Consider the following 26,193-nt stretch of genomic DNA (forward strand, 5'->3'; position numbering starts at 1 on the left):
CCCTAAGCAAGCTGGTCCTGGGGCTCTGTGGGGTGTGATTGTGTTTGTGAACAGAGCCCCAGGACAGCAACACAATTAGACCCAACCAAATCATGAGAAAACAAAAAGATAATTACTTGGCACATTGCAAAGTATTAACAAAAAAACAGCAAACTAGAATGCTATTTGGCCCTAAACAGAGAGTACAAAGTGGCAGAATACCTGACCACTGTGACTGACTCAAACTAAAAAAAATCTTTGGCTATGTACAGACTCAGTGAGCATAGCCTTGCTATTGAGAAGGGCCGCCGTAGGCAGACATGGCTCTCAAGAGAAGACAGGCTATGTGCACACTGCCCACAAAAAAATAATAATATCTACTTCACTTGCTTTGGCAATGTTAACATATGTTTCCCATGCCAATAAAGCCCCTTGAATTGTATTGAGAGGACTGGGGGAGAGAGAGAGGCAGTGAAGAGGACTGGGGGAGAGAGAGAGAGAGAGAGAGAGAGAGAGAGAGAGAGAGAGAGAGAGAGAGAGAGAGAATAACTGGGAGAGAGAGAGAGAGAGAGAGAGAGAGAGAGAGATGACTGGGGGAGAGAGAGAGGAGGAGGACTGGGGAGAAGAGAGAGAGAGAGAGAGAGAGAGAGAGAGAGAGAGAGAGAAAGAAAGAGAATGACTGGGGGAGAGAGAGAACGAGAGTGAGAGAGAGGAGGACTGGGGGAGAGAGGAAGAGAGGATGACTGGGGGAGAGAGAGAGAGGAGAGGACTGGGGGAGAGAGAGAGAGAGAGAGAGAGAGAGAGAGAGAGAGAGAGAGAGAGAAGCTGAGACAGAGAGAGAGAGAGATAGGAGAACTGGGGGAGAGAGAGAGAGGATGAGGACTGGGGGAGAGAGAGAGAGGATGAGGACTGGGGGAGAGAGAGAGAGAGAGAGAGGGAGAGAGAGAGAGGAGGACTGGGGGAGAGAGAGAGGAGAGCTGGGAGAGAGAGAGAGGAGAGGTGGGAGAGAGAGAGAGAGAGAGAGAGAGAGAGAGAGGAGGGACTGGGGGAGAGAGAGAGAGAGAAGAGCTGGGAGAGAGAGAGGGAGAGAGAGAGAGAGAGGGAGGACTGGGGGAGAGGGAGAGAGAGGAGAGCTGGGAGAGAGAGAGGAGAGCTGGGAGAGAGAGAGAGAGAGAGGAGAGCTGGGAGAGAGAGAGAGAGAGAGAGAGAGAGAGAGAGAGAGAGAGAGAGAGAGAGAGAGAGAGAGAGAGAGCGAGAGAGAGAGGATGAGGACTGGAGGCGGAGGTAGATGGCTGGGCAGAGATATATACAGTATTTTTTTGTATTTGTTTATTTTTATAAAAATATTTAATGCCATTTTTTTTACAAGTATCAACAAAACATGACAATAAGATTGTTCAGACGTGATGTTTCTTACCCAGCTGACAGCCCACATTCCAGTAGAGCTGAGGGTTGAAGTTGGACGAGTCTATACGGTAGGCTGAGGGGTAGATTCTAGACAGCTGTCGCTGGTTGAAACACAGGAAGCGCTCAGCTCTGTGGTTCACTAGCTGCTGGGCACGAGTCTCACTGAACGACAGAACATTCCCAGGAGTACCTGACAGACGAAAGGAGAGAGGGATGAGAGAGGAAATGAGGAGAGGAAAGGGCTGAGCAGTGAATGTAAAATGAGATGGATGAATGAAAGAGAGAGAGAGAGGGTATGGAAGTGAGAGAAGGAGAATAGGGAGAGAGAGAGAGAGAGAGAGAGAGACAGAGAGAGAGACAGAGAGACTGAATGGGGTGGGGAAGAGGATGAGATGGAGGGATAGAGTGAAAGAGAGAGAGGGAGTGGGAGTGGCAATGAGAGGGGAGATAGGGATAGAGAGAGAGCCTGATGGGTGGGATGGGGATTGTTTTTGGATTGGTTAAGGGCTTAGCAGAGAGAGATAATGTCTTTAAGAGTGTGTGTTTTCTTACTGTCGTCCAGTCCCTCCTGAGAGGCCACAGAGTTAGTGAAAACAACCAGGTCTGACAGATCTCTACTCAGCTTCATCGTCTTCCTTTTCCTCCCTCCCCTACAACAAGATGAAACCACAGAAAGAGTATGAGGGAGGAAGGAGAGGTAGAATGGAGGAAGAGGCATAGAGCAGAATGGATAAAGAGAGAGTAGAATGGATAGAATTGAGAAAGTAGTATGGAAAGACGCACAGTGACAACAGCATGTGAAGTAAAGTGGAGTGTCCATCAAATTGACATTTTACACTCCACAGTGTCACCGTTTACACCCCACAGAATCATGGTTTACACCCCACAGCATCACAGTTTAAACCCCACAGCATCACAGTTTACACCCCACAGTGTCACAGTTTACACCCCACAGAGTCACAGTTTACACCCCACAGAATCACAGTTTACACCCCACAGTGTCACAGTTTACACCCCACAGAGTCACAGTTTACACCCCACAGAATCACAGTTTACACCCACAGAGAAGGGCATCACAGTTTAAACCCCACAGAATCACAGTTTACACCCCACAGAGTCACAGTTTACACTCCACAGAATCACAGTTTACCTCTCCTTCCTCCTTTCACCCAACAGAATCACAGTTTACACCCCACAGAGAAGGCATGACAGTTTACACCCCACAGAGAAGGCATGACAGTTTACACCACACAGAATCACAGTTTACACCCACAGAGAAGGGCATCACAGTTTACACCCCACAGAATCACAGTTTACACCCCACAGAGTCACAGTTTACACTCCACAGAATCACAGTTTACCTCTCCTTCCTCCTTTCACCCAACAGAATCACAGTTTACACCCCACAGAATCACAGTTTACACCCCACAGAATCACAGTTTACACCCCACAGTGTCACAGTTTACACACCACATAATCTCACACCCCACAGAATCACAGTTTACGCCCCACAGAATCACAGTTTACTCCCCACAGAATCACAGGTTACACCCCACAGAATCACAGATTACACCCACAGAGAAGGGCATCACAGTTTACACCCCACAGAATCACCCCACAGAGATGGGCATCACAGTTTACACCCCACAGGGAAGGGCATCACCGTTTACACCCCACAGAATCACAGTTTACACCCACAGAGAAGGGCATGACAGTTTACACCCCACAGAATCACAGTTTACACCCCACAGAGAAGGGCATCACAGTTTACACCCCACAGAATCACAGTTTACACCCCACAGAGTCACAGTTTACACTCCACAGAATCACAGTTTACCTCTCCTTCCTCCTTTCACCCAACAGAATCACAGTTTACACCCCACAGAATCACAGTTTACACCCCACAGAATCACAGTTTACACCCCACAGTGTCACAGTTTACACCACACAGAATCACAGTTTACACCCCACAGTGTCACAGTTTACACACCACATAATCTCACACCCCACAGAATCACAGTTTACACCCCACAGAATCACAGTTTACTCCCCACAGAATCACAGGTTACACCCCACAGAATCACAGATTACACCCACAGAGAAGGGCATCACAGTTTACACCCCACAGAATCACCCCACAGAGATGGGCATCACAGTTTACACCCCACAGGGAAGGGCATCACCATTTACACCCCACAGAATCACAGTTTACACCCACAGAGAAGGGCATCACAGTTTACACCCCACAGAATCACCCCACAGAGATGGGCATCACAGTTTACACCCCACAGGGAAGGGCATCACCGTTTACACCCCACAGAATCACAGTTTACACCCACAGAGAAGGGCATGACAGTTTACACCCCACAGAATCACAGTTTACACCCCACAGAGAAGGGCATCACAGTTTACACCCCACAGAATCACAGTTTACACCCCACAGAGTCACAGTTTACACTCCACAGAATCACAGTTTACCTCTCCTTCCTCCTTTCACCCAACAGAATCACAGTTTACACCCCACAGAATCACAGTTTACACCCCACAGAATCACAGTTTACACCCCACAGTGTCACAGTTTACACCACACAGAATCACAGTGTACACCCCACAGTGTCACAGTTTACACACCACATAATCTCACACCCCACAGAATCACAGTTTACACCCCACAGAATCACAGTTTACTCCCCACAGAATCACAGGTTACACCCCACAGAATCACAGATTACACCCACAGAGAAGGGCATCACAGTTTACACCCCACAGAATCACCCCACAGAGATGGGCATCACAGTTTACACCCCACAGGGAAGGGCATCACCGTTTACACCCCACAGAATCACAGTTTACACCCACAGAGAAGGGCATGACAGTTTACACCCCACAGAATCACAGTTTACACCCCACAGAGAAGGGCATGACAGTTTAACCCCACAGAATCACAGTTTACACCCCACAGGGAAGGGCATCACCGTTTACACCCCACAGAATCACAGTTTACACCCACAGAGAAGGGCATGACAGTTTACACCCCACAGAATCACAGTTTACACCCCACAGAATCACAGTTTACACCCCTCAGAATCACAGTTAACACCCCACAGAATCACAGTCTACACCCCACAGAATCACAGTTTACACACCACAGAATCACAGCTTACACCCACGGAGAAGGGCATCACAGTTTACACCCCACAGAATCACAGTTTACACCCACAGAGAAGGGCATGACAGTTTACACCCCACAGAATCACAGTTAACACCCCACAGAATCACAGTTTACACCCCACAGAATCACAGTTTACACACCACAGAATCACAGCTTACACCCACGGAGAAGGGCATCACAGTTTACACACCACAGAATCACAGCTTACACCCACAGAGAATGGCATCACAGTTTACACCCCACAGAGAAGGGCATCACAGTTTACACCCCACAGAATCACAGTTTACACCCACAGAGAATGGCATCACAGTTTACACCCCACAGAATCACCCCACAGAGATGGGCATCACAGTTTACACCGCACAGAATCACAGTTTACACCCCACAGGGAAGGGCATCACAGTTTACACCCCACAGAGAAGGGTATCACAGTTTACACCCCACAGAGAAGGGCATCACAGTTTACACCCCACAGAATCACAGTTTACACCCACAGAGAAGGGCATCACTGTTTACACCCCACAGAGAAGGGCATCACAGTTTACACCCCACAGAATCACAGTTTACACCCACAGAGAAGGGCATCACAGTTTACACACCCACAGAGAAGGGCATCACAGTTTACACCCCACAGAATCACAGTTTACACCCACAGAGAAGGGCATCACAGTTTACACCCCACAGAATCACCCCACAGAGATGGGCATCACAGTTTACACCCCACAGAATCACAGTTTACACCCCACAGGGAAGGGCATCACCGTTTACACCCCACAGAATCACAGTTTACACCCACAGAGAAGGGCATCACCGTTTACACCCCACAGAATCACAGTTTACACCCACAGAGAAGGGCATGACAGTTTACACCCCACAGAATCACAGTTTACACCCCACAGTATCACAGTTTACACCCCACAGAATCTCAGTTTACACCCCACAGTATCACAGTTTACACCCCACAGAATCACAGTTTACACCCCACAGTATCACCGTTTACACCCCACAGAATCACAGTTTACACCCACAGAGAAGGGCATCACCGTTTACACCCCACAGAATCACAGTTTACACCCACAGAGAAGGGCATGACAGTTTACACCCCACAGAATCACAGTTTACACCCCACAGTATCACAGTTTACACCCCACAGTATCACAGTTTACACCCCACAGAATCACAGTTTACACCCCACAGAGAAGGGCATGACAGTTTACACCCCACAGAATCACAGTTTACACCCCACAGTATCACAGTTTACACCCCACAGAATCTCAGTTTACACCCCACAGTATCACAGTTTACACCCCACAGAATCACAGTTTACACCCCACAGTATCACCGTTTACACCCCACAGAATCACAGTTTACACCCCACAGCATCACAGTTTACACCCCACAGAATCACCCCCCACAGAGAAGGGCATCACAGTTTACACCCCACAGCATCACAGTTTACACCCCACAGGAAAAAGCATCACAGGGAAACACCTTATACAGACCAGATCAAACAGCTTTCATTGACACACTAAAGGGATATGGAGGCCGGCCAACAACACACACACACACAGGAAGAGCCTTACATCCATCTTGACTGTTCCTGGAGACACGTACATAATGTAATAACATTTCACACTTTACACACACACACACGTGATCAACTATTAGAAGAAGATGGGACACACACAGACATGGCACTTCAAAGTCTGGTTACGGTCAATAAATAGACACTTCGGGCACTTCAACGAAGATTAAGGGCGCGTATAAAGGGTTTAGGGCCCTTCAAATACATGAGTGGAAGTTGCTCCAGGCTGCCGCTTGCTGTTCTGTCAGGTAAAGCAGGATTTGAGCTGACAGAACAGAAGAACCTAACTCACTCATCCTAATTTAAAATCCATGCATGTAGTTTCACTATGACATAACACATGATTTATGTGTGAATGTTTGAGTTCTCCATGCAAATCTCAAGGTGGGAGTTAGCAATGAGCATGGGTCAGTATGACAAGAAAGCCATTGAGAGCTGACCTGGTGATCTGTCCTCCCGCCTCTTTCCCAGAGGTCTCCTGTCCTTCCTCCTCTCCATCGGTACTCTGGGACTTCAGCCTGGATTTAGAGTGTCTCTGCAGGAGGAGGGAAACACACACACATTTACAGATACTTCCCATTTAGCATTGCCCATACATGTAGTAGTCATCGTCCTACATTTAACAGCCCATACATGTAGTAGTCATCGTCCTACATTTAACAGCCCATACATGTAGTAGTCATCGTCATACATTTAACAGCCCATATATGTAGTAGTCATCGTCCTAACTTTAACAGCACATACATGTAGTAGTCATCGTTCTACATTTAACAGTCCTACATTTAACAGCCCTACATTTAACAGTCCTATATTTAGAGGTCCAACATTTAGCAGTCCTACATTTAGCAGTCTGACATTTAGCGGTCTGACATTTAGCGGTCTGACATTTAGCAGTCTGACATTTAGCGGTCTGACATTTAGCGGTCTGACATTTAGCAGTCTGACATTTAGCGGTCTGACATTTAGCGGTCTGACATTTAGCAGTCTGACATTTAGCGGTCTGATATTTAGTGGTCTGACATTTAGCGGTGTGTGTGTGTGTGTGTGTGTGCGTGTGCGGTAGAGGAAGAGGTAGCATAACATATCTATTAAAGTTCAGGTGGAGGAGTGGAGGATAATGTTGCCAGTAATTACAGTCTTTAGGTTGCTCAGTGGGTAGTACAGACAGTGCACACACACACCACTAGTAGCAACATGTATGACTGTTAACATGAAGAAAAACATTTCCTGTGGAGGGGATTAGCAACAGCGTGACACACACACAGACACACACACACACACACAATTAAACATTTCCGATTGTCCCTAAATAAGTAACGCAATATTAATTAAATCTATCTGAGACTGGACCAATGTGAGGGAGATGAGACATGAGACATGAGAAGTGCTCTTCAAGGACAAGAAACAGACAGACAGACAAACAGACAGACAGACAGACAGACAGACAGACAGACAGACAGACAGACAGACAGACAGACAGACAGACAGACAGACAGACAGACAGTTAGCAGGGCATCCTTCAGCCTCACAAACGGGACCCTGTGTCAATAGATCATTATCCTGAATTCTAAGGCTCGCCATCTAAACGCCATCACTAGAAAACCAATGGTTTAGTTTTAAATAGAAAGGACTTTTCCCATTGGCAGACCTGAGACAGTACAAACATTGTTGAGTTACGATCTGGACATTGTGGACAAAGATATTTGACAAGCAATAGAGACATGACCATCGGAGTAGAACATCTTGATGTCTGTAACGGACAAAGATGATAGTGAAAGAGCAGAGATGATCTCACCTTTTGCTTGATGTTGCTGATGAATGATCGACTTTGGGATTTTTTAAGTCCCTCTTTGGGATTCTAGAGGCACAAAATAAAATAGACAAGATGAGCTGAGCTGATAGACTAGTGCAGTACACACCTTTTATATTCATATACTGTCCATACACACACTGTCCTGTAATACTACTGCTGTACACACCTTTTATATTCATATACTGTCCATACACACACTGTCCTGTAATACTACTGCAGTACACACCTTTTATATTCATATACTGTCCATACACACACCGTCCTGTAAAACTACTGCAGTACACACCTTTTATATTCATATACTGTCCATACACACACCGTCCTGTAATACTACTGCAGTACACACCTTTTATATTCATATACTGTCCATACACACACCGTCCTGTAATACTACTGCAGTACACACCTTTTATATTCATATACTGTCCATACACACACTGTCCTGTAAAACTACTGCTGTACACACCTTTTATATTCATATACTGTCCATACACACACCGTCCTGTAAAACTACTGCAGTACACACCTTTTATATTCATATACTGTCCATACACACACCGTCCTGTAAAACTACTGCAGTACACACCTTTTATATTCATATACTGTCCATACACACACCGTCCTGTAAAACTACTGCAGTACACACCTTTTATATTCATATACTGTCCATACACACACCGTCCTGTAAAACTACTGCTGTACACACCTTTTATATTCATATACTGTCCATACACACACCGTCCTGTAATACTACTGCAGTACACACCTTTTATATTCATATACTGTCCATACACACACTGTCCTGTAAAACTACTGCAGTACACACCTTTTATATTCATATACTGTCCATACACACACCGTCCTGTAAAACTACTGCAGTACACACCTTTTATATTCATATACTGTCCATACACACACCGTCCTGTAAAACTACTGCAGTACACACCTTTTATATTCATATACTGTCCATACACACACCGTCCTGTAAAACTACTGCAGTACACACCTTTTATATTCATATACTGTCCATACACACACCGTCCTGTAAAACTACTGCAGTACACACCTTTTATATTCATATACTGTCCATACACACACCGTCCTGTAATACTACTGCAGTACACACCTTTTATATTCATATACTGTCCATACACACACCGTCCTGTAATACTACTGCAGTACACACCTTTTATATTCATATACTGTCCATACACACACCGTCCTGTAATACTACTACAGTACACACCTTTTATATTCATATACTGTCCATACACACACCGTCCTGTAATACTACTGCAGTACACACCTTTTATATTCATATACTGTCCATACACACACCGTCCTGTAAAACTACTGCTGTACACACCTTTTATATTCATATACTGTCCATACACACACCGTCCTGTAATACTACTGCAGTACACACCTTTTATATTCATATACTGTCCATACACACACCGTCCTGTAATACTACTGCAGTACACACCTTTTATATTCATATACTGTCCATACACACACCGTCCTGTAAAACTACTGCTGTACACACCTTTTATATTCATATACTGTCCATACACACACCGTCCTGTAATACTACTGCAGTACACACCTTTTATATTCATATACTGTCCATACACACACCGTCCTGTAAAACTACTGCTGTACACACCATTATATCTTGATTTTTAATTTGATCCTGCAACTCCCCACCGGGCTCGGGAGAGGTGGATGTCGAGTCATGTGTCCTCCAAAAGAAATGATACGCCAAACCGCACTTCTTAAACCTCTACACGGTGGGAGTCAGTAAACCAGGACGGCTGATGCTAACGTCAGCTAATGTAACTAGAATGACGTTGTATAGAACAGACAACTTTCCGGGGGATAGACATGTCTGACATGGGCAGAAAGCTGAAATTCTTGTTAATCTAACAGTAGTGTACGATTTACAGTAGCTATTACAGGGAGAAAATACCATGCTATTGTTTGAGGAGAGGGCACAACAACAAAACACTTTTATCATAGAAACTGGTTTGATACATTCACCTCTGAAGGTAAATAATGTATTTGCATTCAGTAATCTTGCTCTGATTTGTCATCCTGAGGGTCCCAGAGATAAAATGTAGCATAGTTTTGTTTGATAAAATCAATTTTTATGTTCAAATGTGATCAAAGGTAGCTCCCCAGGGGTGCGTGCTCTGTCCACTCCTGTACTCCCTGTTCACCCATGACTGCATGGCCAGGCACGACTCCAACACCATCATTAAGTTTGCTGACAACACAACAGGCCTGTTCACTGACAACGATGAGACAGCCTATAGGGAGGAGGTCAGAGACCTGGCTGGGTGGTGCCAGAATAACAAGCTATCCCTCAACGTAACCAAGACTAAGGAGATGATTGTGGACTACAGGAAAAGGAGCACCGAGCACGTCCCCATTCTCATTGATGGGGCTGTAGTGGAGCAGGTTGAGAGCTTCAAATTCCTTGGTGTCCACATCAACCACAAACTACATGTAGATTGGTCCAAACACACCAAGACAGTCGTGAAGAGGGCACGACAAAGCCTATTCTCCCTCGGGAAACTAAACAGATTTGGCATGGGTCCCGAGATCCTCAAAAGGTTCTACAGCTGCAACATCGAGAGCATCCTGCCTGGTTGCATCACTGCCTGGTACGGCAATTGCTCGGCCTCCGACCGCAAGGCACTTCAGAGGGTAGTGTGTACGGCCCTGTACATCACTGGGGAAAAGCTGTCTGCCATCCAGGACCTCTGGTGTCAGAGGAAGGCCCTAAAAACTGTCAAAGACCCCAGCCACCCCAGTCATAGACTGTTCTCTCTACTACCGCATGGCAAGCGGTACCGGAGTGCCAAGTCTAGGACAAAAAGGCTTCTCAACAGTTTTTACCCCCAAGCCATCAGACTGCTGAACAGGTAACCAAATGGTTACGTGGACTATTTGCATTGTGTGTGTCCCCAACCCCTCTTTTACGCTGCTGCTACTCTCTGTTTATCTTATATGCATAGTCACTTTAACTATACATTCATGTACATACTACATAAATGGCCCGACCAACCTGTGCTCCCGCACATTGGCTAACCAAAGTTTATTTGTCATGTGTGCCGTGTATTCGGCGCACATGACAAATAAACTTTGATTTGATGTAGAAACTGGGTTCTACCTGTTCTATTCGGCGCACGTGACAAATAAACTTTGATTTGATTTGATGTAGAAACTGGGTTTTACAGTTTGACCCCACTGCTGTCTCTGGCTCCACACCCACCCCGCCCGGCCATCTAGATGTATGAAAGTTAGTGTATAAGCTAATGATCCATCATGTATGACATTTCTGGGAATGTGTAAACTAAAATATATATATATTACAATAGCATTTTTGTATGTTCTCTATAGTTAAGTACTTGAACAAGTATCAATTGACCAATTCGGCAGATTTTAGCTAACACCTGGCAGCCTTGATACAACATATTGTGCAGTATTGTAATTCTTCACTGGATTACTCTGAAACTTTGTACACACACTGGTGCCATCTGGTGGCCAACATCTAAATGACAACTAGACTCCTATCTGAAAGTATGGCCTTTCTCTTGCATTTCAAAGATGCATGTTTTCCTTTGTATTCTCTTTTACCAGATCCAATGTGTTATATTCTCATACATGAATTTCACATTTCCACAAACTTCAAAGTGTTTCCTTTCAAATGGTATCAATAATATGCATATGTAACCTCTTAAGGATAGTACCCTTTTTTAAATTTAAATGTTGCCTAAAATGACATACCCAAATCTAACTGCCTGTAGCTCAGGACCTGAAGCAAGGATATGCACATTCTTGATATGCATATTCACTCGCCCACGTAACCCGGAAGCCAGCTGCACCAATGAGGAAACAACTTTCAAATGATGACCATAACGTCCAAAGACACATTTCATGTACACTATATTTGACATTGCTTGATCTAATATTTGTATATTTCTTGATTCCTTGTTGTTGTTGTTGCATGAATTGTTTTGTATTGTTATCTATTACTGCACTGTTGGAACATAAGCATTTCATTACACCCACAATAACATTTAGCAAAATATGTGTATGCAACCAATCAAATGAGATTTTATTTGGATTTGTGTTTGTGTGTCTCTTGATTCATCACAGCCTCATTATTAGCCTGGAGCAAAAGACCCCTTAATAACAGACACCAAGCACAAAACTGGTACATCTGTGAAGGAGGGAGAGAGGGGGAGAGGTGGAGGGAGGAAGGGAGAGGGAGAAGGCGGGAGGGAGAGAGAGAAAGGGGGGTGGAGGGAGAGGAGATTGAGAGGGGGAGATTGAGAGGGGGAGCGGGAGAGAGAGGGAGAGAGAGAGAGGGGGGGAGATTGAGAGGGAGAGAGGGAGAGAGAGAGAGGGAGAGAGGGATAGAGAGGTAGAGAGAGAGAGAGAGAGAGAGAGAGGGGGGGGGGGGATTGAGAGGGGGAGCGGGATAGAGAGGGAGAGAGGGGGGGGTGCGGGAGCGCACAAACGACCTGAGAGCACAGCAGGAAAGGGTGGCCACAGCACTGAAGGGAGTGATTGAAAAGGCTTCTACTTTCCCCAATGCACAAGTGGATTTATCTCCACCCTGCTACCACGAAAAGACTTCCACCCTGCCACAATACAGCGGGTAAACGCATGTATTTCCCGTGACTGTGCCGCAAAACCAAATGTTTTCCTGCCCACCATTCCACCCTGGACTTGAACAGCCTCTATGACCAGGTCCACCTCTACAAGGCAGCAGTGCACACCTTTGCCCGAACCCTAAAGGACATCGCTCTCAAACGTATCCCCAACACTTCACACAGGAGCAACAGTTCAATAGACACCCCACCCAGACCAGCGAGACACCCTCCCAGACCTGCAGGACCCTCCCCCCCGGACCTACACATAGAGGACCCACGCCAAAAGGAATGACATCCAGACCACAGCAGCCCCAGACACATCCACACCCCCACCCCAACCAATCAACACCCCCCCACGTCAACCATGCCCACACCCCATTTAGGCCCCCTCAGATCAGACCTATGCTACTCCTGCCCACCCCATGCACCCCACCCCCGCAAAGAGGGCCTCAACATGGAAGCCACACATACGCCCAGGTAGTGAACGGGCAAACAGTCCCAACGCCCACACTCACACTCGCCCAAGCCAATGGCATGTACCCGATGCTCAGCAGGCTCTGCTCACACTTACTGGCCTGAGGCCAAACCACGACCAACAACATTGGACACTCTATGGAACAAAAAGCCTTCACTATATCATCCTGGAATATCCGAGGCCTGAGGTCATCTGCCTTTGGCCTAAAGAGCAGGAACCCGGACTTCACCAAAGAAATCGGTAATACAGACATTGTCATCCTGAAAGAAACCTGGTATAGAGGAGACAGACCCACTGGATGCCCTCTAGGTTACAGAGAGCTGGTTGTCCCATCCACCAAACTACCAGGTGTGAAACAGGGAGGGACTCAGGGGATATGCTAATTTGGTATAGAGCAGACCTAACTCACTCCATTAAATTAATCAAAACAGGAACATTCTACATTTGGCTAGAAATTCAAAAGGAAATTATCCTAACAGAGAAAAATTTCCTCCTGTGTGCTACCTATATCCCCTCACTAGAATCCCCAAACTTTAATGAAGACAGCTTCTCCATCCTGGAGGGGGAAATAAATCATTTCCAGGCCCAGGGACATGTACTAGTCTGTGGCAACCTAAATGCCAGAACCGGACAAGAACCTGACACCCTCAGCACACAGGGGGACAAACACCTGCCTGGAGGTGACAGCATTCCCTCCCACATATGCCCCCCTAGGCACAACTATGACAACATAACCAACAAAAACGGGTCACAACTCCTGCAGCTCTGTCGCACGCTGGGTATGTGCATAGTCAATGGTAGGCTTCGAGGGGACCCCTATGGTAGGTACACCTATAGCTCATCTCTTGGCAGTAGTACTGTAGACTACTTTATCACTGATCTCAACCCAGAGTCTCTCAGAGCATTTACAGTCAGCCCACTGACACCCCTATCAGACCACAGCAAAATCACAGTCTACTTAAACAGAGCAATACTCAATCCTGAGGCATCAAAGCCAAAGGAACTGAGTAACATTAAGAAATGCTATAGATGGAAGGAATGCAGTTTGGAAACCTACCAAAAAACAATTAGGCAACAACAAATTCAATCCCTTTTAGACAATTTCCTGGGTAAAACGGTCCACTGTAATAGTGAAGGTGTAAACTTGGCAGTAGAAAATCTTAACAGTATATTTGACCTCTCAGCTTCCCTATCAAATCTAAAAATCTCAAATAGAAAACCAAAGAAAATTAACAACAATGACAAATGGTTTGATGAAGAATGCAAAAATCTAAGAAAGAAATTGAGAAACCTGTCCAACCAAAAACATAGAGACCCGGAAAACCTGAGTGTCTACGCCTTCACTATGGTGAATCACTAAAACAATACAGAAATACACTACGGAAAAAGAAGGAACAGCATGTCAGAAATCAGCTCAATTGAAGAATTCATAGACTCTAACCACTTCTGGGAAAATTGGAAAACACTAAACAAACAACAACACGAAGAATTATCTATCCAAAATGGAGATGTATGGGTAAACCACTTCTCCAATCTTTTTGGCTCTATAACAAAGAATAAAGAGCAAAAACATATACATGATCAAATACAGATCTTAGAATCAACTATTAAAGACGACCAGAACCCACTGGATTCTCCAATTACATTGAATGAGTTACAGGACAAAATAAAAACCCTCCAACCCAAAAAGGCCTGTGGTGTTGATGGTATCCTCAATGAAATGATCAAATATACAGACAACAAATTCCAATTGGCTATACTAAAACTCTTTAACATCATCCTTAGCTCTGGCATCTTCCCCAATATTTGGAACCAAGGGTTGATCACCCCAATCCACAAAAGTGGAGACAAATTTGAACCCAATAACTACCGTGGAATATGCGTCAACAGTAACCTTGGGAAAATCCTCTGCATTATCATTAACAGCAGACTCGTACATTTCCTCAATGAAAACAATGTACTGAGCAAATGTCAAATTGGCTTTTTACCAAATTACCGTACAACAGACCATGTATTCACCCTGCACACCCTAATTGACAAAGAAACAAACCAAAACAAAGGCAAAGTCTTCTCATGCTTTGTTGATTTCAAAAAAGCCTTCGACTCAATTTGGCATGAGGGTCTGCTATACAAACTGATGGAAAGTGGTGTTGGGGGTAAAACATACGACATTATAAAATTCATGTACACAAACAACAAGTGTGCGGTTAAAATTGGCAAAAAACACACACATTTCTTCACACAGGGTCGTGGGGTGAGACAGGGATGCAGCTTAAGCCTTACCCTCGTCAACATATACATCAACGAACTGGCGCGGGCACTAGAAAAGTCTGCAGCACCCGGCCTCACCCTACTAGAATCCGAAGTCAAATGTCTGCTGTTTGCTGATGATCTGGTGCTTCTGTCACCAACCAAGGAGGGCCTACAGCAGCACCTAGATCTTATGCACAGATTATCTCAGACCTGGGCCCTGACAGTAAATCTCAGTAAGACCAAAATAATGGTGTTCCAAAAAAGGTCCAGTCATCAGGACCACAAATACAAATTCCATCTAGACACAGTTGCCCTAAAGCACACAAAAAACTATACATACCTTGGCCTAAACATCAGCGCCACAGGTAACTTCCACAAAACTGTGAACGATCTGAGAGACAAGGCAAGAAGGGCATTCTATGCCATCAAAAGGAACATAAATTTCAACATACCAATTAGGATTTGGCTAAAAATACTTGAATCAGTCATAGAGCCCATTGCCCTTTATGGTTGTGAGGTCTGGGGTGCGCTCACCAACCAAGACTTCACAAAATGGGACAAACACCAAATTGAGACTCTGCACGCAGAATTCTGCAAAAATATCCTCTGTGTACAACGTAGAACACCAAATAATGCATGCAGAGCAGAATTGGGCCAATACCCACTAATTATCAAAATCCAGAAAAGAGCCGTTAAATTCTATAACCACCTAAAAGGAAGCGGTTCCCAAACGTTCCATAACAAAGCCATCACCTACAGAGAGATGAACCTGGAGAAGAGTCCTCTAAGCAAGCTGGTCCTGGGGCTCTGTTCACAAACACAAACACACCCTACAGAGCCCCAGGACAGCAGCACAATTAGACCCAACCAAATCATGAGAAAACAAAAAGATAATTACTTGACACATTGGAAAGAACAGTGAACCAGTGAAGAACAAACACCATTGTAACTACAACCCATATTTATGCTTATTTATTTTATCTTGTGTCCTTTAACCATTTGTACATTGTTAAAACACTGTATATATATAATATGACATTTGTAATGTCTTTATTGTTTTGAAACTTCTGTATGTGTAATGTTTACTGTTACACATGTTTCCCATGCCAATAAAGCCCTTGAATTGAATTGAATTGAATTGAGAAAGAGAGAGAGAGAGAGAGACAGAGAGAGAGAGAGAGAGAGAGAGAGACAGAGAGAGACAGAGAGAGAGAGAGAGAGAGAGAGAGAGAGAGAGACAGAGAGAGAGACAGAGAGAGAGACAGAGACAGAGAGACAGAGAGAGAGAGAGAGAGAGAGAGAGAGAGAGAGAGAGAGAGAGACGGCGAGACAGAGAGGGACAGAGAGACAGAGAGACAGAGAGAGAGAGAGAGAGAGAGAGAGAGAGAGAGAGAGAGAGGACAGAGAGAGAGAGAGAGAGAGAGAGAGAGAGAGAGAGAGAGAGAGAGAGACAGAGAGACTTCAGAGAGAGAGAGAGAGAGAGACAGAGAGAGAGACAGAGAGAGAGATGGAGAGAGAGATGGAGAGAGAGAGAGAGAGAGAGAGAGAGACAGAGAGAGAGGGACAGAGAGAGAGAGAGAGACAGAGAGAGAGACAGACAGAGAGACAGAGAGAGAGAGAGAGACAGAGAGACAGAGAGAGAGACAGAGAGACAGAGAGGGAGAGAGAGAGAGTGAGAGAGAGAGGGATGGAGAGAGAGAGAGAGAGAGAGAGAGAGACAGACAGAGAGACAGAGAGAGAGAGAGAGACAGAGAGACAGAGAGACAGAGAGGGAGAGAGAGAGAGAGTGAGAGAGAGAGAGAGAGAGACAGAGAGAGAGAGAGAGGAGTATAGGAACTCCCTGCTCATACTGGCAGACACATGACATTAACATGGATGCTTGGAGACGTATTATTGTAAACACAGAACCAACGGAGGAAATTAAATATTAATAGAAGAGACAAGACATGTTTCTCCCACTAACACCATACTGTACTGTATCTCCATTCAGAGAAATACCAACCAGCTCGGGGGAGAAGTTCTACTTAGGCACAGACCTGGGATCCGCTGTGTATGTGTGTGTGTGTGTGTGTGTGTGTGTGTGTGTGTGTGTGTGTGTGTGTGTGTGTGTGTGTGTGTGTGTGTGTGTGTGTGTGTGTGTGTGTGTGTGTGTGTGTGTGTGTGTGTGTGTGTGTGTGTGTGTGTGTGTGTGTGTGTGTGTGTACCGGTACGTTCTTCTGCAGGCCCACGTGTGTGGCTCTGAGCAGGGCTCTGATGCTGGAGCTGTCTGTGTCCTCCTTGTCTCCAATCTGAGCCTCCTTCAACAGAGAGTCCAGCTTCTTCCTGATGTAACTTTCCACTTGGTGGTTACCATTACTCTGAAGAAGGGAGGGAGAGAGAGAGAGAGAGAGAGAGAGAGAGAGAGAGAGAGAGAGAGAGAGATGAGTTGTATTGGTTGTGAAACCATCTGTCCCTGGTTAAATACACCAGGTCATTAGTGTAGTCCTGGCAGTACTAGCAGTAGACAGACAGACCGGCCAGCCCAGTACAAGCAGTGCTAGCAGTACAGAGAGACAGAGTGTGAACAGATCAATCCTGGCTCCAGTCCTGATCACACCTTTAAATCAGCATATACTTCACCACTTTAATTGGCTCTAAATATCACCCTTTCTTCACTGGGAATGAGGGAAACTAGCCAAGATCCCGAATGGCATATGAGAAAGCACTCTCTATGGCCAAAATGGCAGCGGTAGCTTGCTTTCCTCAGCTCGAGGTAGAAGTTGTCTCCAACGACAGATCTAGGACCAGATTACCCTACTCCAAAAAGTTATTCAGATAGCATAAACTGATCCTAGATCAGTAGCTGTAGCTCTTTAAACCTCATGAAAAAAACAATTGAACGTAACAAAAGATGATGTAATGTTAAACACATAATTATCATTTATTTATCAGTCCATTCCAGATGTCAGAGATTAAATCAGAAATGAATTAGGGGAAAATCATATCTCCCATTCCTTTTGCTTTTCTGGTCAACTTTGTCGAGGTGTATTGTATAATGAAGATAATAATTCACCGCGACAGGCTCGTTAAACATGAATTAGTCCCAAACACAACTCGGCAAATCATCTGTCATACCTTCGCAGCATTAAAGTCCTTAGGACTGGTACTGTCCGTGTATTTTGCTAGGTAGCGTTAGCTAGCAGCAGTCAGCTGTACCTGTACCGGCTGTACCTGTACCTGCTGTACCTGTACCTGCTGTACCTGCACCTGTACCTGTACCTGCTGTACCTGTACCTGCTGTACCTGTACCTGTACCGGCTGTACCTGTACCTGTACCTGCTGTACCTGTACCGGCTGTACCTGTACCTGTACCTGTACCTGCTGTACCTGTACTGGCTGTACCTGTACCTGTACCTGCTGTACCTGTACAGGCTGTACCTGTACCTGTACCTGCTGTACCTGTACCGGCTGTACCTGTACCTGTACCTGTACCTGCTGTACCTGTACCGGCTGTACCTGTACCTGTACCTGCTGTACCTGTACCTGCTGTACCTGTACCTGTACCTGTACCGGCTGTACCTGCACCTGTACATGTACCTGTACCTGTACCGGCTGTACCTGTACCTGTACCTGTACCGGCTGTACCTGCACCTGTACCTGTACCTGTACCTGTACCGGCTGTACCTGTACCTGTATCTGCTGTACCTGTACCGGCTGTACCTGTACCTGTACCTGTACCTGTACCTGTACCTGTACCTGCTGTACCTGCACCTGTACCTGTACCTGTACCGGCTGTAACTGTACCTGTATCTGCTGTACCTGTACCGGCTGTACCTGTACCTGCTGTACCTGTACCGGCTGTACCTGTACCTGCTGTACCTGCACCTGTACCTGTACCTGTGCCTGCTGTACCTGTACCGGCTGTGCCTGTACTGGCTGTACCTGTACCTGTACCTGTACCTGTACCTGTACCTGTACCTGTACCTGCTGTACCTGTAACGGCTGTGCCTGTACCTGCTGTACCTGCACCTGTACCTGCTGTACCTGTACCGGCTGTACCTGTACCTGTACCTGTACCTGCTGTGCCTGTACTGGCTGTACCTGTACCTGCTGTACCTGTACCAGCTGTACCTGTACCTGTACCTGCTGTACCTGTACCGGCTGTACCTGTACCTGTACCTGTACCTGCTGTATCTGTACCGGCTGTACCTGTACCTGTACCTGTACCGGCTGTACCTGTACCTGTACCTGTACCTGCTGTACCTGTACCGGCTGTACCTGTACCTGTACCTGTACCTGTACCTGCTGTACCTGTACCGGCTGTACCTGTACCGGCTGTACCTGTACCTGTACCTGTACCTGTACCGGCTGTACCTGTACCTGTATCTGCTGTACCTGTACCGGCTGTACCTGTACCTGTACCTGTAATTGTACCTGCTGTACCTGCACCTGTACCTGTACCGGCTGTACCTGTACCTGTATCTGCTGTACCTGTACCGGCTGTACCTGTACCTGCTGTACCTGTACCTGCTGTACCTGCACCTGCACCTGTACCTGTACCTGTACCTCCTGTACCTGTACCGGCTGTGCCTGTACTGGCTGTACCTGTACCTGCTGTACTTGTACCGGCTGTGCCTGTACCTGCTGTACCTGCACCTGCACCTGTACCTGTACCTGTACCTGCTGTACCTGTACCGGCTGTGCCTGTACCTGTACCTGCTGTACCTGTACCTGCTGTACCTGTACCTGCTGTACCTGTACCGGCTGTACCTGTACCTGCTGTACCTGTACCTGCTGTACCTGTACCTGCTGTACCTGCACCTGTACCTGTACCGGCTGTACCTGTACCTGTATCTGCTGTACCTGTACCTGCTGTACCTGCTGTACCTGCACCTGTACCTGTACCTGTACCGGCTGTACCTGTACCTGTACCTGTACCTGTACCGTCTGTACCTGTACCGGCTGTACCTGTACCTGCTGTGCCTGCACCTGCACCTGTACCTGTACCTGTATCTGCTGTACCTGCTGTACCTGCACCTGTACCTGTACCTGTACCGTCTGTACCTGTACCGGCTGTACCTGTACCTGCTGTACCTGCACCTGCACCTGTACCTGTACCTGCTGTACCTGTACCTGTATCTGCTGTACCTGTACCTGCTGTACCTGCACCTGTACCTGTACCAGCTGTACCTGTACCTGTACCTGTACCTGTACCTGCTGTACCTGTACCTGCTGTACCTGCACCTGCACCTGTACCTGTACCGGCTGTACCTGTACCTGTACCTGTACCTGTACCTGTACCTGCTGTACCTGTACCTGCTGTACCTGCACCTGTACCTGTACCTGTACCTGCTCTACCTGTACCTGTATCTGCTGTACCTGTACCTGTACCTGCTGTACCTGTACCTGCTGTACCTGTACCGGCTGTACCTGTACCTGCTGTACCTGCACCTGTACCTGTACCTGTACCTGTACCGGCTGTACCTGTACCTGTATCTGCTGTACCTGTACCGGCTGTACCTGTACCTGCTGTACCTGTACCGGCTGTACCTGTACCTGCTGTACCTGCACCTGTACCTGTACCTGCTGTACCTGTACCGGCTGTGCCTGTACCTGTACCTGCTGTACCTGCACCTGTACCTGTACCTGTACCTGTACAACGGTTTGATTTGTTTGATCGTAGCTAGCTAGCTACATAGCCGTCTTTGTCTCAAAGACAATTGTGTAGTCTAGAGCGATTTTCTAGGTTAGCTAGCCAGCTATTGTCGTTCTTTTAACGTAACGTAACGTAATCAACACTGCTAGCTAGCCAGCTAGCCCCCGAATAGCAGCACTGTAGAAACTATTACACTCAACGGAACGACTTGATTAGTGTAGTGTCAACAACGCAGCCACTGCCAGCTAGCCTACAAAGTCAACAACGCAGCGACTGCCAGCTAGCCTACTCCAGCAGTACTGTATCATTTCAATCATTTTAGTCAATAAGAGTCTTGCTACGTAAGCTTAACTTTCTGAACATTCGAGACGTGTAGTCCACTTGTCATTCCAATCTCCTTTGCATTAGCGTAGCCTCTTCTGTAGCCTGTCAACTATGTGTATATCTATCCCTGTTCTCTCCTCTCTGCACAGACCATACAAACGCTCCACACTGCGTGGCCGCGGCCACCCTAATCTGGTGGTCCCAGCGCGCACGACCCACGTGGAGTTCCAGGTCTCCGGTAGCCTCTGGAACTGCCGATCTGCGGCCAACAAGGCTGAGTTCATCTCAGCCTATGCCTCCCTCCAGTCCCTCGACTTCTTGGCACTGACGGAAACATGGATCACCACAGATAACACTGCTACTCCTACTGCTCTCTCTTCGTCCGCCCACGTGTTCTCGCACACCCCGAGAGCTTCTGGTCAGCCGGGTGGTGGCACCGGGATCCTCATCTCTCCCAAGTGGTCATTCTCTCTTTCTCCCCTTATCCATCTGTCTATCGCCTCCTTTGAATTCCATGCTGTCACAGTTACCAGCCCTTTCAAGCTTAACATCCTTATCATTTATCGCCCTCCAGGTTCCCTCGGAGAGTTCATCAATGAGCTTGATGCCTTGATAAGCTCCTTTCCTGAGGACGGCTCACCTCTCACAGTCCTGGGCGACTTTAACCTCCCCACGTCTACCTTTGACTCATTCCTCTCTGCCTCCTTCTTTCCACTCCTCTCCTCTTTTGACCTCACCCTCTCACCTTCCCCCTACTCACAAGGCAGGCAATACGCTCGACCTCATCTTTACTAGATGCTGTTCTTCCACTAACCTCATTGCAACTCCCCTCCAAGTCTCCGACCACTACCTTGTATCCTTTTCCCTCTCGCTCTCATCCAACACTTCCCACACTGCCCCTACTCGGATGGTATCGCGCCGTCCCAACCTTCGCTCTCTCTCCCCCGCTACTCTCTCCTCTTCCATCCTATCATCTCTTCCCTCTGCTCAAACCTTCTCCAACCTATCTCCTGATTCTGCCTCCTCAACCCTCCTCTCTTCCCTTTCTGCATCCTTTGACTCTCTATGTCCCCTATCCTCCAGGCCGGCTCGGTCCTCCCCTCCCGCTCCGTGGGTCGACGACTCATTGCGAGCTCACAGAACAGGGCTCCGGGCAGCCGAGCGGAAATGGAGGAAAACTTGCCTCCCTGCGGACCTGGCATCCTTTCACTCCCTCCTCTCTACATTTTCCTCCTCTGCCTCTGCTGCTAAAGCCACTTTCTACTACTCTAAATTCCAAGCATCTGCCTCTAACCCTAGGAAGCTCTTTGCCACCTTCTCCTCCCTCCTGAATCCTCCTCCCCCTCCCCCCCTCCTCCCTCTCTGCAGATGACTTCGTCAACCATTTTGTAAAGAAGGTCGACGACATCCGATCCTCGTTTGCTAAGTCAAACGACACCGCTGGTTCTGCTCACACTGCCCTACCCTGTGCTCTGACCTCTTTCTCCCCTCTCTCTCCAGATGAAATCTCGCTTCTTGTGACGGCCGGCCGCCCAACAACCTGCCCGCTTGACCCTATCCCCTCCTCTCTTCTCCAGACCATTTCCGGAGACCTTCTCCCTTACCTCACCTCGCTCATCAACTCATCCCTGACCGCTGGCTACGTCCCTTCCGTCTTCAAGAGAGCGAGAGTTGCACCTCTTCTGAAAAAACCTACACTCGATCCCTCCGATGTCAACAACTACAGACCAGTATCCCTTCTTTCTTTTCTCTCCAAAACTCTTGAACGTGCCGTCCTTGGCCAGCTCTCACGCTATCTCTCTCAGAATGACTTTCTTGATCCAAATCAGTCAGGTTTCAAGACTAGTCATTCAACTGAGACTGCTCTTTTCTGTATCACGGAGGCGCTCCGCACTGCTAAAGCTAACTCTCTCTCCTCTGCTCTCATCCTTCTAGACCTATCGGCTGCCTTCGATACTGTGAACCACCAGATCCTCCTCTCCACCCTCTCCGAGTTGGGCATCTCCGGCGCGGCCCACGCTTGGATTGCGTCCTACCTGACAGGTCGCTCCTACCAGGTGGCGTGGCGAGAATCTGTCTCCTCACCACGCGCTCTCACCACTGGTGTCCCCCAGGGCTCTGTTCTAGGCCCTCTCCTATTCTCGCTATACACCAAGTCACTTGGCTCTGTCATAACCTCACATGGTCTCTCCTATCATTGCTATGCAGACGACACACAATTAATCTTCTCCTTTCCCCCTTCTGATGACCAGGTGGCGAATCGCATCTCTGCATGTCTGGCAGACATATCAGTGTGGATGACGGATCACCACCTCAAGCTGAACCTCGGCAAGACGGAGCTGCTCTTCCTCCCGGGGAAGGACTGCCCGTTCCATGATCTCGCCATCACGGTTGACAACTCCATTGTGTCCTCCTCCCAGAGCGCTAAGAACCTTGGCGTGATCCTGGACAACACCATGTCGTTCTCAACTAACATCAAGGCGGTGGCCCGTTCCTGTAGGTTCATGCTCTACAACATCCGCAGAGTACGACCCTGCCTCACACAGGAAGCGGCGCAGGTCCTAATCCAGGCACTTGTCATCTCCCGTCTGGTTTACTGCAACTCGCTGTTGGCTGGGCTCCCTGCCTGTGCCATTAAACCCCTACAACTCATCCAGAACGCCGCAGCCCGTCTGGTGTTCAACCTTCCCAAGTTCTCTCACGTCACCCCGCTCCTCCGCTCTCTCCACTGGCTTCCAGTTGAAGCTCGCATCCGCTACAATACCATGGTGCTTGCCTACGGAGCTGTGAGGGGAACGGCACCGCAGTACCTCCAGGCTCTGATCAGGCCCTACACCCAAACAAGGGCACTGCGTTCATCCACCTCTGGCCTGCTCGCCTCCCTACCACTGAGGAAGTACAGTTCCCGCTCAGCCCAGTCAAAACTGTTCGCTGCTCTGGCCCCCAATGGTGGAACAAACTCCCTCACGACGCCAGGACAGCGGAGTCAATCACCACCTTCCGGAGACACCTGAAACCCCACCTCTTTAAGGAATACCTAGGATAGGATAAAGTAATCCTTCTCACCCCCCCCCCCCTTAAATGATTTAGATGCACTATTGTAAAGTGGCTGCTCCACTGGATGTCATAAGGTGAATTCACCAATTTGTAAGTCGCTCTGGATAAGAGCGTCTGCCAAATGACTTAAATGTAATGTAATGTAAATGTACCTGCTGTACCTGTAACTGCTGTGCCTGTACCTGTACCGGCTGTACCTGTAACAAAACAACAGTATTTTACATCCCTATAACTCGTTCTCCATCTTCTTTTTAAATAGTGAGCCAACATGTTTTCAGTACTTTTAATTCAATGATTAATCAAAACTATTTTGTCTCTCTGCAGCAGAGTAGCAGATACGTTTGGAACAACCAATTGTAATACATAGAAAATTGTGAGAATCGTAATACATATCGTATTGGCACCTAAGTATCATGATAATATCATACAATTAGGACCCTGGCATTTACCAGCCCTAATTTTAGCTCAATACTGTCATTAGGTGTCAATTACATGGCCTGTCACTCACCCGGTGACAACACACTGATTAGTGGACAGGCCTTCACACTGCACCAGTCCTCTGAATTAGTGAACTGCACCAGTCCTCTGAATTATTGAACTGCACCAGTCCCCCGAATTATTGAACTGCACCAGCCCCCTGAAGTATTGAACTGCACCAGCCCCCTGAATTATTGAACTGCACCAGTCCTCTGAATTATTGAACTGCACCAGTCCCCCGAATTATTGAACTGCACCAGCCCCCGGAATTATTGAACTGCACCAGCCCCCTGAATTATTGAACTGCACCAGCCCCCTGAATTACTGAACTGCACCAGCCCCCTGAATTATTGAACTGCACCAGCCCTCTGAATTACTGAACTGCACCAGCCCCCTGAATTATTGAACTGCACCAGTCCCCTGAATTACTGAACTGCACCAGCCCCCTGAATTACTGAACTGCACCAGCTCCCTGAATTATTGAACTGCACCAGTCCCCTGAATTACTGAACTGCACCAGCCCCTGAATTATTGAACTGAACCAGCCCCCTGAATTACTGAACTGCACCAGCCCCCTGAATTATTGAACTGCACCAGCCCCCTGAATTACTGAACTGCACCAGCCCCCTGAATTATTGAACTGCACCAGCCCCCTGAATTACTGAACTGCACCAGCCCCCTGAATTACTGAACTGCACCAGCCCCTGAATTACTGAACTGCACCAGCCCCTGAATTATTGAACTGCACCAGCCCCCTGAATTATTGAACTGCACCAGCCCCCTGAATTACTGAACTGCACCAGCCCCCTGAATTATTGAACTGCACCAGCCCCCTGAATTACTGAACTGCACCAGCCCCCTGAATTATTGAACTGCACCAGCCCCCTGAATTATTGAACTGCACCAGCCCCCTGAATTACTGAACTGCACCAGCACCCGGAATTATTGAACTGCACCAGCCCCCTGAATTACTGAACTGCACCAGCCCCCTGAATTACTGAACTGCACCAGCCCTCTGAATTATTGAACTGCACCAGTCCCCTGAATTACTGAACTGCACCAGCCCCCTGAATTACTGAACTGTGAAAAGGATTATAGCTGCATGTGAGAACATTTTTATTTTATTTTATTGAACCTTTATTTAACTAGGCAAGTCAGTAAAGAACAAAATATTTTCAATGACAGCCGAGGAACAGTGGGTTAACTGCCTTGTTCAGGGGCAGAATGACATATTTTCACCTTGTCAGCTCGGGGATTAAATCTTGCAACCTTTCACTTACTAGTCCAACTCTCTAACCACTAGGCTACTTGCCTCTAACAACTAGGCTATCTGCCTCTAACAACTAGGCTAT

The 26,193-nt window shown here is 47.1% G+C and overlaps 1 protein-coding gene across 1 annotated transcript in view; it reads right to left on the bottom strand.

Annotated features, from left to right (window-relative positions):
• LOC135553473 (1-phosphatidylinositol 4,5-bisphosphate phosphodiesterase eta-1-like) overlaps positions 1–26,193 on the bottom strand; it is a 227,314-nt gene that overhangs the window by 34,399 nt on the left and 166,722 nt on the right. The window contains exons 10-14 of the mRNA XM_064985579.1: positions 17,553–17,705; positions 7,939–8,001; positions 6,584–6,678; positions 1,939–2,036; positions 1,397–1,576 (exon numbers count right to left, since the gene is read on the bottom strand). Coding sequence (XP_064841651.1) covers positions 1,397–1,576; positions 1,939–2,036; positions 6,584–6,678; positions 7,939–8,001; positions 17,553–17,705 — 589 coding nt within the window. The remainder of the gene's footprint in view (positions 1–1,396; positions 1,577–1,938; positions 2,037–6,583; positions 6,679–7,938; positions 8,002–17,552; positions 17,706–26,193) is intronic.

The sequence above is a fragment of the Oncorhynchus masou genome, chromosome 13 (assembly GCF_036934945.1).
Source record: "Oncorhynchus masou masou isolate Uvic2021 chromosome 13, UVic_Omas_1.1, whole genome shotgun sequence".
NCBI classification, from domain to species: Eukaryota; Metazoa; Chordata; class Actinopteri; order Salmoniformes; family Salmonidae; genus Oncorhynchus; species Oncorhynchus masou.